General features: G+C 37.1%; 2 protein-coding genes across 2 annotated transcripts in view; both read right to left on the reverse strand.

Annotated features, from left to right (window-relative positions):
• Positions 1-893, reverse strand: part of LOC118273959 (cytochrome P450 4C1) — a 32,168-nt gene extending 31,275 nt beyond the window's left edge. The window contains exon 1 of the mRNA XM_050707840.1: positions 724-893. The gene's annotated coding sequence lies outside the window, so the exon portion shown is untranslated. The remainder of the gene's footprint in view (positions 1-723) is intronic.
• Positions 894-5,276: 4,383 nt separating this feature from the next.
• On the reverse strand, positions 5,277-12,608 carry LOC118273935 (uncharacterized). The gene is made up of 3 exons (XM_035591168.2): positions 12,375-12,608; positions 11,237-11,366; positions 5,277-5,431 (listed from the first exon to the last, which is right to left on the reverse strand). The coding sequence occupies exons 1-3, from the start codon at positions 12,458-12,460 to the stop codon at positions 5,330-5,332; spliced, it is 318 nt and encodes a 105-aa protein (XP_035447061.1). The 5' UTR covers positions 12,461-12,608; the 3' UTR covers positions 5,277-5,329.
• Between the last annotated feature and the right edge of the window lie 75 nt (positions 12,609-12,683).

Raw genomic sequence — 12,683 nt, forward strand, 5'->3', positions numbered from 1 at the left:
AACATTATAATATCAGAGATTTCGGTCTATAAAGGGATAGGCAGAAGTTCGTGTACATATTATAATTATTAGAATAATCATGAACACTCAGACTCAGGTGCTTTTAGTTCGGCTTACCTGATTAGGGAATCGAATAGGAGCCGTGCCCTAACTCGGCAATCGCACTTGTGACTAATGCACCAAATTTGGCCCTTCTTTTATAATAAGTAGTTCAATATTAAAGAAGGGCCAAATTAAAAGTATCTTTAACCGACGAGCATGCATGAAAAGACTGATGACTGTTGATTAAGCGAAAGAGGTATGTAAGATTCGTAGCAGTTGGCTTCCATAGTCTCTGCCTACCCCCATGGGAGACAAGCTTGAGGTTATGTATGTTAATGTTGTAAATGATGTCATTCAATACTTAATGGGACTTCAATTATTTTTTATTGTTTTTCTTTTAATACTTTGGACGTGGTACGTAATACGAGTAATAAAACCTCTTTTACAATGCGAGTAATAATTTACCTCTTTTACAAATGATTTGCCTACAGTTATCTGTTAGTAATTTATAATTAGTAACTTTATATTTTAGTACACTACAAAATACAACGATACAAAATTTGAAATAAAACAAATAACCAAATCTGTAAAGCCGTTATTTTCAAATATACATAACTAATAAAAAAACGAGTAATTTAAAACAATATTTAAAAATAGAAAAAATAAAAACAGAACACTTACTTCAATCAACCGACAATTCGATTCGAATTGAACCGAAACGAATAAATAAATTGAATTAACCACAACACTAGTCACTCCGCGAATAGTAGCGCGCGCTCCGTGCGCAGGAGTGCGTGAACTCCACACGACTGAGTAGGAAACACTCGAGATTCGGACGTTAAGTACATACATACATACACAGATATTTTAGATTTGTACATAAGTACCAGTATACTGATTTTGTATATATTTTATGATGCTAAATTAGTCTCTATTTACGTCATAACAAAACCTGTTTTATTATTATTACTGAGATTTATGTCTATATGTATCTACCTACACGTATCTTCGACTATTTTGATATTCATTAATAAATAGCTATGAATCTATTTTTAAAACTCTTGTATAATATTAGTCTTTTGTTATTAAACTGGAAATTATAATATACATACATAAAACGGGTACTACGTCCGAACGGCCCAAATCGAATGGCCCATGGGCCATTCGGACGTAAACAGAAATCAGCTACGTCCGAATGGCCCACTAAAGGAAAAAAAAGGAAAACAAAGGAGTAGTTAAAATAAATGAAAAATTATTAACATCATTATTAACAAAAACTTCAGTTCACATTTTTATATGGCTCTGAACCCCACTGTAGTGAGGCAAGAAATATCCATATCCACCAGGTAAACTGGGCAACGAACTAAGACTGCTTAAAAAATTAAATAGGGTATCCTACTAATATTAAAAATGCAAAAGTTTGTACGTTTGTTTGTTTATTATTCCTTCACGTCAAAACGGCTGTAGGGATCGAGATAAAATTTAGAACAGGTGTACATTATGGTCTTTTTTTTTCCAGGGGGAAAATCATCCAATGACTTCTCTCGCCGGGGCAAAGCGAGAGGGAGTGTCAGACTCTTACTGACTAAAAACCACCCCGTTCCTTCTCCTGCTTGTCAAGCCGGAGCCCCGGTAAACCCGCTAGGTAGTCCGCAGCTCCGGATTAAGCATCAGCCCTATTGGGCCCCATCTGTGGTGGTCTGATGGCTCTTTGAGGCGCGCGCGGAACGCGACGCGCCGCACGCACGGGTCTGGTTCTGGTCGGGCGGCGAGCTACCCTTGCTCACCGTCCGCAGGCCCGGTACATTATGGTCTGGGATAAAACATAGACTACCTTTTACCGCACGGGAACGCGGGCGAAGCGGCTGGCTGAAGCTAGAATACCATAAAACCTGTTATAATCATGTTTCTAGGTCTCAGTAGAACCATAAACCTAGCCTAATATTTCTATCCCAACTTGAAGGTCTACTACATCTTAACCACAAAAGTATAACTTTAAGTTAGTCTAGTATAACTTTAAGTACTAAATCCGATTTAGTTCATCTAAAACTAAACTAAGTCCTTAATTGGCTAGTGGTCAAAGATCTCTAACTAGGAAGGTTCGCAATTCATACCGTGGCCAATTTCTGCATTTGGCATCTAGTTCTTAACCAAACTAACCCAACGTAAGTTTTCAAGATGGCCGTAGCCGGTAAGTCAGATCATATTTATCCCTATTTCTTGAGTACTTTAATAGCTTCTGTCACGGTCTCGTAGTTAAATTTTAATAGTATAATTGGACCTAAAATAAACAAATTATTTTTAAAGTATATTTATAACATTGTAATGATTTATAACATTGGTATGATCTGTACTTTAATACCATTTTTTGATTCGGTCTTTACTTCCAGAATTCAGTTATGAATACTGAAAAATCTATATATTTAGATTGAAAAAATATGTTAAAGGGGTCTAATTATAAGGAAAAGATTTGTCATTCATAATATGAATAACAATAACAATGAACAATAATACATTATATTACTCTCAGAAGAAATCACTCCAAAACGATAGCTGCTGGTTATCTAGCATAGCAATCATTGACGCATCTGCTGACCATTAGAACTGGAATTAGTTCAAGGATATTCAATTGCGGCGCCAGACGCGAATAAAATCCTATTCATATACGTTTATGGACAAAAAATATAATTAAAAGCATCTTTTTACACGTGAAGAATTTACTGGCTCGATAGGACTGATACCACGGCCTTACAGAAAACTGACGTAGAACAAAGTTTGTGGAGCGTTTTGCTATGTGAGAGAGGTTAAAGGAGGCCCAATCACCTCCTCTAGAGCCAGGTTGACAATACACTTGTAACTCCTCTGGTCCATAGCCACCCTTTCGCATAAAAACCATAAAAGTGCTTAAGACACATTAGGTACCTATTTTTGTTTCTGACCCGTGAAACACTATTTTTTTTAAATGGAACAAGCCAATAAACTTGTACAGCTGCAACTCTTGTAAGCCAGGATCTACAGTAGATACAATCATGAAATCACCGGAATATTGAAGTCCGGCGCGTCCCAGGGACATGAATGACTGTCTTGGATCCCGCAACGAAATAAATCAGATATTATTAGAGGAGAAGAAAAAGAAAACGACAGTTTCCTAATGTGGTTACTAAGTTATTCTACTGTTCAGTTACTTGTCTATTAGATTTTATAATAGATATTGTGAAGCACATAATTATTATTAACCAACCGCCTACATTGTTACATAATAAATTGAATATGTCCATGTTTAGCAGACAAACATTTGACCTTGAAATCAACGCAATTTAAAAATGCTCATGACGCCATCGCGCATCGTGACAATCTAGTAATCACAATTTGGAAGTAGAATATAATAGATTTTTATTGCCACTGAACAGATACAAAATAATATAAGGTGTTCTAAAAGTATCTGCCAGGGCTTTAATGGGAAGTAGTGCTGTGTTCAATGATTACAATAGTGAAGAAATTTCGTACCCCGGACTAGTTAATTCAATTTGAGAACACAAAGAAGTAAAATAAACATTGACTCTAAGTACTCTGCATAAAGTGGTACCCAAAGTACTGGCAGCCAGCCCAGGCTTCATACGAATCCTTTTCTTTGATTTTCCGGGTGAATTCGTCACTCGGCCCTTTCTCAACTACGTATCGGCAACGATACTTAACTAGATATGACCGAATATGGGATCATGAGTATTTTACACTTATCAGTATAGGTAATTCTGGATAAGTAATAAGTCAAAAAATACAAAGTTGTAAAGAAATAACACTCAGTGCCAAGTTCAATACCCAAGACCTAAGAATCCATCCTCTAGTTTCATTACCAGCCCAGTGAACTTCAGGACACTAAACACTCCTCTCCTTTGCATTATCCCCAATATTATTTTGTAACTATTGTTTCGAAAACACTTAGGCGCTTTGCACATGGAGCAACTTAAGTTGAGGAAACTATCAACATTTTAAAAGTTTCTTGTAAAAAGTTGATAGTTGCTATAACGTTTACGTTTGCCGCAATTTTATGGCAATCTGTGAGCAACTTTCATAACCGAGTTGCTAAATCTACGCAGCGATCAGCGTTCAGTGTGACAATGGATATCGAAGAAGCAGCACTTGCTCTCGTTTTATTACGTCGTCGCCGTCGACGGCGCCAACAAAGACAAATTAGGAACTATCTTAGTCATCGATTACAGCAACTGAAAACTGTTGACGATTACCGGAACTCGAAACTCGAGTTGCTATGTGTGCGCGGTTCAATTGAAATATATGTAAACAGCTAGTTGCCAGTTGCCAGTTGCTCCAATAGTTGCTCCATGTGCAAAGCGCCTTACTTACGGGTACTGAATACTGTTTTGTCAATAGTTACTTGTGTGGAACAATCTGGAGTGAATACAAACCGAAATGAGTACAAATGTATTAAGTTGATTGAGTCCAAGTTTAAGTTTATCCGGGCGTCAACTATGCTAAATAAAGTTATGTATCTATTGGAGATAGGGGTATCTCATCTCCTTTCGATGTGTTGGTGACTGGATAATCTCATTTCTGATGTCAGGAACATTATATGTGGGCGGTATGACGTAGGTAGAAGTAAAACAATAGATTGTTCTTAATAAAATGATTGTTTATTCTCGTAAACTGCACTGTTACTTTATTAATTACTTTACTTTATTAATTAAGTCACTGATGAAGCCGGTATTCCCTTCCGACTGAAAATCCAAATATAGAGCCGTAATTTTTTTTTGAAACTCGACATAAGATTATACACTCAGCGTAAGATTAAAGGGCGCTTTTCCAACTATGTGCTATGATACGAAGATGTCTTGATATAATGTTTCCACTGATACTATTCTATGTAACTGTGCGAGGAAGATGTGCGAATCGAGTATGCGATGTATCTATAGTAAGGAAATCATCCACAGCACGCTATCTTTTTGCTAAGCTAAGCTGAGTCCGTTTCTACCAATGCTAAGCTACGTTGTAATGTACCAATGAATATGATTGGTGGAAGCCAAACACTTCCACAGCACATCTTTGGTGGAAGAGCCTAAAACCCAGTATCAACCGCGATGAAAGAAAGAAATAACTTGCAAACCACACAAAAATAGCTTGAAATTACAAATTCCATTACACCCATCAACGAATAAAAATATAACGTTCAGAAATAAGATCCCTCGACTTTATAACATAGTTCACAAGTAATAAAAACATTTTATGATTCGAAAACTTTATTCGTTCCTTCGCATAAAACTTGGTAACAGTCTCAGGGATCCGGAGGAGCGTAGGCGAGTCCAATATTCCTCAGTTCACAATCTTCTTGCATGAAATCCTTCAGTAGAAGTTTCTTCAGAGCAGTGCGGCGTACCTGTTTATCAAATTTGCATAAATTTAACTAGTTAACAATGTACTTGGCATTAATGGGGCGTCAAATAGCCTGGGACCTAAGTAAAATTCCTAGACTAAGGAATATTTCGCTTGAATACCTACGTGTAGATGTTTAGGAGAATTAAAAAGTTTGTCTGCCCTCGAGAAACTGTTGCCTTCTTGGCCCTAAGTGATTCACGTTTGAAGCAAGTTTGTGATGTAATTAGGTTGGTATTTGGATCTTGTTGTGTTTAAAGTTTACAGTGAACATTAGTTTTGTTTATTGTGTAATAAATTATATTAAGTAAGTCGGCTTTAGATATATTAGGTCATGTGAAGAACTAGACAGAATTATCGATGTTATGGACCTGTGCATAATACTAGCTATTTAAGTGTGGGAGAGCCATGCTTCGGCACGAATGGGTCTGCTCGACCGGAGTGATACCACGGCCTCAAAGAAAACCAACGTGAGAGTGAGGTTACCGGAGACCAAAAACCCCCTTCCCAATCCCCGATTCCCCAACAACCCCTAAATTCCTAACCACCAAAATGTCGGCAACACACTAGTACCGCTGGTGTTTCGAGTGTCCATGGCCGGCAGCGATGAGACTGCTGGCCATCAGGCGATACGTGTGCTCGTTTACTGGCTTATACCATAAAAAAACTAACCTACCTACTTCAAGTAATATAACAAACCCGCACCCAGACAGCCTCCTTATTCATTATTCAATCCGTAGCCAGACCCTTCAGGGACCATTGTATAAAAACTAAATTAAATACACCCAGCATTTGATATTAATGAACAACGTTACTTTATTAATTTAGTGTTACATTTAGGTGTCTAAGCAAACGCTAAATTAAACGTGATTTTTCAAATTATCTCGGCCGAGGAAAGTTTTAGATAAAGATTTTTCAACTTGACATGTTTCTGTTAATGAAAAACTCAACTTACTTTAACTAATAATGAAATATTATGTATAAACTGACACATTTTCGTGGTGGCCCGGAGGTTTAAGACGACGCTCCTCACGCATGAGAGCACGGTTTCAAAACCCTACCAACGACAAGTACCAATACGACTCTTTTTCTAGTTATATGTACTTTTTAAAATTATTTAGACACCACTGACAAACAGTGAAGGAAAACATCGACAATTATACTATTGCTTCAAACTCATGGTAGGGATACTGACCACAAAGGAGTATTTAACCTACTTCCCTCTGGTTAAAATAGACGCTTTTTAATAAGTCTCCAAGATTATTATGTTTGTACCTAGCACGGACAGAAACCGGGTATTATCCCTCTCTAATTAATCTCTCTGATCCTTCCTAAATGCCAAGTATGAAGATTATCCGGAGCTGTGAACTACCTCCGGCTAGAAGAGCAGGACAAGGAAGGGGGTGGTTTTTAGTCAGTAAGAGTTTCACACACACTCAAGGCGGGAGAAGTAATTGGATGATTTTCGCCCCTCAAAAAAAAGTATGAAGAATTTACCAAAACGAGACGGACATTAAAGAGTATGCATAGTAGAAATATCACGAGGAACGAAAAGCCTTTTGCCCTCAACGTACTCACCATATTTGTTTTGGTCAATGAAAACTAATATTTTAGGCAAGTCAAAAGGGAAAAAAAAGCAAAGGTCACCCCGTAAACTGACCTAAATAAAGAAAAGACGGTAAATGTTGACAAAGTGACGTAAAGTCGGACAACGTTCCACCGACCTTAGAAATTGATCCCCTGAGTGGGCCCGTTAATCTAATGGAGTATCATCATCTTGGTCCTCGCTTGCCTACTTTTTACTTGTTTAAATCACCTTTAATACATTTGTACATCGACTGCACAGTTTGCGCAGTGGCTGGCAACTAGATATCGCGTAACAGGTTGGGGGTTGGATTCCCGTACCGCAACTCTTTGTGTGATCCACAAATTGCTGGTTTGGAGTTCATATGTCTGTGAACTTGTATGTTATAAGTAAAAAGTCGGTGTTATCTACCCCTGTGTGGGTTACGTATGATATTATGTAAAGTCTTTTTTCAACATCAAGCCATATTTTTAGTTTAGCTGCACGACTAATCAGACGTATAAAAAACTATGAAACATTTAGTGATGCATCCGTTGTAGGTGGGTATACTTAAAGCTTAGTTCATTGCACCTAGGTATCTCATTTAACACCTAGGTCCAGGAGATGAAGACTAGAGCCTAATATGAAAATAATGACTTTGTTCCTCGTAAGACATGATTAACTTGAGGTCATTCACACATCATTTGAGTATGCTGTAGCAGTCTCGGGTTCGTCTGCCGGACAGATCGAAACTGGTCTAGAATAAAGAATTATGAATTATGAAAAAAAAACATTAACTTTTTTCAGAATTGGGTTCCAAATTAAAAATTTAACACGTTCATTGTTCTTTGTTAAATAAGTTAGCGGTAATATGGTAAAGTTATAATTAAAGTGTAAAAACTTTTAATTAAACTTTCGTGTTATATGTTTTTAAAACTATGATTTAAAATGTGTTCTTTTTGTACCTCCTCCCCTACCCCTACTTTGATTAAAACAACCACCAGGTTTGTGATTCTTTTAAAAATACATACATTACAAGTAATGGGGTATGAAAATTAAAAATCTATTTAGTCCGTCAGTTAGGTAATGAAAAAATATTAGACACGTATTTTTTATTTTATCCTATAAGATAACAATACTTACATAAAACGAATCAAAGTTTAGGAGTACCTAAATACATAATTTCTACGTCACGTGATATTTCCAAATCGATATCTCCCAAAGTATTTGTTTCCGTAAAAAATACGTGTCTTATGTTTTAAAATAATCTACAAGACGGACGTTAAAATAAAAATTAATCATCTACCCTATTGTGTTATAAGAACCATGAAAAAAATAATCTTATAAAAATTGAACGTCATCTTTTTTCCACGTAAGAAATCACGTATTCAGGTCTGAAAGAAGACACATGTCTCTTTATGGCCCGAAAAAGTATTCAGCAACAGTTAGGAATGCTAACTAGTAACCTACACTGATTGTTAGGCAAAAATTCTGGAACCGTGCCCATTGTACATTTAACAAAAGATCGCAACTGTGGCCGACATCACATGAGTTTAATAAAATGTCTCGAAATATATTACAAGAACACATCTCTACATACCAAGGAATAACACAAAATGTACCTTACGCCCGAATACTGAAATGCTACTCAATTTTGAGTTGTCCTTAAATATCATGCTATCTCTGTAATTTTATAAGGAACTAGCTTTCCGCCCGCGGCTTCGCCCACGTGTAATTCGGTTATATATAGCGTTTTTTAATGATCTCGACAGGGCTTTTTCTTCCACAGGCTGAAATCTTATTACAACTGGAATTAAAAATAGCCTGCGTTCAAATGACCTCTCCCGCTCTGGGTGGAACGGAAGGGAGTGTCAGACTTTTACTGACTTAAACCCACCTCGTTCCTTCAGTTGCCCTTTGCGTTCCGGGGCCACGGTATCTCGTTAGAACTTTCCCGCAGTCCCGGCTCAGTTTACCCCTTTTCCCCCCCTTGGGGGTTGAATTTCCAAAAATCCTTTCTTAGTGCTCACTTATGTTACTAAAGGAACCTCTGTTCAAAATTTTAGACTCCTATACCGAGCGGTTTCGGCTGTGCGGGGGTGCGATTGGAGGGTAGTTTGAAAAAACTTATAATGTCAAACATATTTACTTGCCTATGTACGTGTTCATGCCAAGTTTCAAGTTTATAAACCCAAGGAATAAGATTTTTCATAGAAACGTTTTTACCCCTTTTCCCCCCTTGGGGGTTGAATTTCCAAAAATCCTTTCTTAGTGCTCCCCTACATATCCCAAGGAACCTACATTCCAAATTTCAGCTGTCTACGACCAGTAGTTTCGACTGTGCGTTGTCTGTCAGTCACTCAGTAACGGAAGAGTTTTATACAATGTGATAGGGTTCGGACTTCTAACCCGTTAAGGCTGAATACTACATCTAATTTTATGGACAAAAGTCGGGGGTCGAATGGGTCGAACCCCCTCCCCCTTAAAGTTATGGCTATTTTAATATTTTTCCTACTTTATGTGATATCAAAGGCTGTATGCGTCGTAGAAACAAAAAAAAAACGACAAACGGTAGCTAATAACCTTGGCTAACTAATTCATTACTTTTTTCATATGTTTGATAATGTTTTGGTGAGAAAAAAATAAATTCTGAATAATTTTTACCGAAAAAATCGCTATTTTTCAATATTTTCAATTGGGGTTTCAACCCCCCATATTACTTTTTTGTCGATAAAATTAGATGTAGTACTCAGTCTTAACGGGTTAGAAGTCCCACACCTATCACATTGTATATATAGATTGATAGTGACAGAATTAGTTTTGAGAGCGTCTTAAAATTGAGTAGGTAGCGTTTGAGTATTTGGACATTAGTCTTTTAGTAGTCTTAGGACTTATTATAACTTTCGTGAGACATAATAATTAGTCTTAGGACTTGTTTCACAATGTCTGGATAGCCGCTATGTATCAGATAACTTTGAATTAAGAACGTAATTTGTATGCACTATCTGTCACATAAGTTTATCGGGCACTTCAGGTACGCGTCCACAGGCCCGCATCGCAGGCACCGCACGCGACGGATTTTAGTTTGTCTTGTATAGAAACTCATACAACTGCGTCCACTGATCCACATGGTACAGACGGCTACACTACTACGACACATCGGCAATGCCTAATACTCGCGTCGGCAATCCGAACGCTGGCGATACAGTGAACACAGTCTGACAAATTAATCCGTTTGGTACGATCCGTACGATGCGTGCGATGCGTACGATGCGGGCCTATGGACGCTTGCCGTTACATGAAGGTGGTGAAACAGGCGCTTAGTGTAGGTAATATTACTCCTACGCTTCAGAACCACAGACATTTTGTGCGTGCTTTTAATCCGAAGCGAATTAGTTCGTCAGTTCATGATCCGCAGTTAACCTAAATTTACCGAAGTGTTTAACCCAAATCGTAGCTTTAAGTAATGAATTATTTACCCTAATCCCTTTTAAACAGTGTAAGTCAAAGGTTTGATAGTGAAATACTAGTTAAATCCCATCCAAAAGACTTACTTTTACCACACTTTGGGGAAAGGTATTTTAGTACTACTAAAAACAAACATTATTGTGATAATGCTTTTACTTACTGTGTCGTGAAAATAATAAACTCTAAGCTACAATACATTTAATTCCTTTCAGGGGTTAAACCATTCAATAACTTCTCTCGCCTTGGGCGAGGCGAGAGGGAGTGTCTGTCTCTTACTGACTAAAAACCAACCCGTTCCTACTCCTGCTTTGAGCCTTAGCCCCGGTAGCCTGTAATGTTGTCCGCATCTCCGGATCGGGCATCAGCCCTGCTGGGCCCCATCTGTAGTCGTCTGGCTCTGGTCGAGCGGCGAGCTACTCTTACTCTGGCTGAGGTGTTCCCCAGCGCAGTTAAATCAGATAAATCGACTTGTAACAACAGTTACAAGTTACAATATAGGTTAGGTATGTACCAAAAAATCTTACTATCAAGTCAAATTCTCACCATTTAAGAGTTACCCACAACCTTTTGTCTTTGGCCCACAACGTTTTGTCTTTGGCCCACAACCTTATTTTGTCACAACCTACTGAAAACTAGAAATCCTGCAGATCGAAATTTATCCTTGGGTTGGGTCGACAAAGCTATCACTTTCGAATTCTCACAAGTGATAATGATGAACGCTCTAAGTTTGTATAAGTACTGAGTAGTAAACTAATAGAAATGGATATGTAAACTAACCGCCAACGTCTGCCACTTCGCTTGGCGCAACTCTTCACGGATGAACATCATTTCTGGACGAAGGTGGTGATGTGCCAAGGGATCCAGGTCTATCTTCAGCTTAGGATCGATGTTCGCAAGCTGCTGGTCACTGAATATAAACAAATGAAATGTTGTTTAGCCTTCTTTAATTTTAATAGTCACAATAAACCGTCGACTGCACGGTTGGCGCGGTGGTTGGGTAACAGGCTGCCGTACAAAATGTAGCGGGTTCGATTCCCGCACGGAGCGACTCTTTGTGTGTTACACAAATTGTTGTTTCGGGTCTGGGTGTCATGTTTATGTGAACTTGTATGTTTGTACGCGCGCACGACACAGGAGAAAATCCTAGCGTGGGGGAACGTTTTTCTTAAAAAAAAAAAAAAAATATATTGATATTTTTGTTATTCCCAAGATAAATGCGAAATTCCTAGTATGGAGCGATACACCAAAGTAAAATTGATTTGCTCGATCCAGGAACGGAACGTGAGCCTTTATATCACTAGACTGGACCAACGAGGTCGTCTCTCAGTTTTAACTGCTTACTACTGCCATCTATACAAACTACTAGAAACTATGTATGTCAATTTGATTCTTTGCATTTATTGTAAATAGATGGCGCATTTGTAGGACAATAATAATTATAATTTAGTCGTAATATTTTAAATATTATTAATCAAAATATGTATTGAAACCTATTAAATTTTAATCATAAATGTAAAAAAAAATGTTTAATTATTAACAGTATTATTTAGTAATGTCCACTTTATACATACAGCGAAGCAACAAGTAGCTAAATGCCAATTAATGCTAATCTAATCATTTATTTCAGACCAAATTAAACTATGAGAACAGTAAGCGGAGTCATTTATACTATTTATTTCTGTGAAATGATAAAACTGTATTACGTTATTCATAAAAATCATAAACATTATAGAAAATATTTTACTGCTACTTATGTATTTGCCTTAAAATGACACTAGATGTCGTTTGCAAGCTAATACTTATATTATTATTCTGTGCTAATACTTTTATTTTTACTATTCGTATTATTTTCTGGCTTCTGGCCAAACAACACGAATTAATTAATTATTTTATAAATAAAGTATAATTCTTTTACAATTTAGCCCCAACATCTGCTTCTAGAGCTCCCGCTTCTTCTAAAGATTCTCCTGCAGCATCTTCTCGTTCGTTTGCATCCGACATTGTTTATCTAAATATATCTATTATTCCAAATTAAGATACAATCTGAATCCTTGATAAAATAATTAAATCAAATTATGTCCTCGAATTCTTGTTTACATTAGCAAATGTCCAATATTGACAAAATGACAAATATTTAAGATTTTTAATTTGACAGAAAATTGACCAGTAACCAGTAAAAATAAGAAAATATAACTTTGACATTTTAATCATCATTTAAATAATT

This window comes from Spodoptera frugiperda, chromosome 3 (genome assembly GCF_023101765.2).
Source record: "Spodoptera frugiperda isolate SF20-4 chromosome 3, AGI-APGP_CSIRO_Sfru_2.0, whole genome shotgun sequence".
NCBI lineage: Eukaryota > Metazoa > Arthropoda > Insecta > Lepidoptera > Noctuidae > Spodoptera > Spodoptera frugiperda.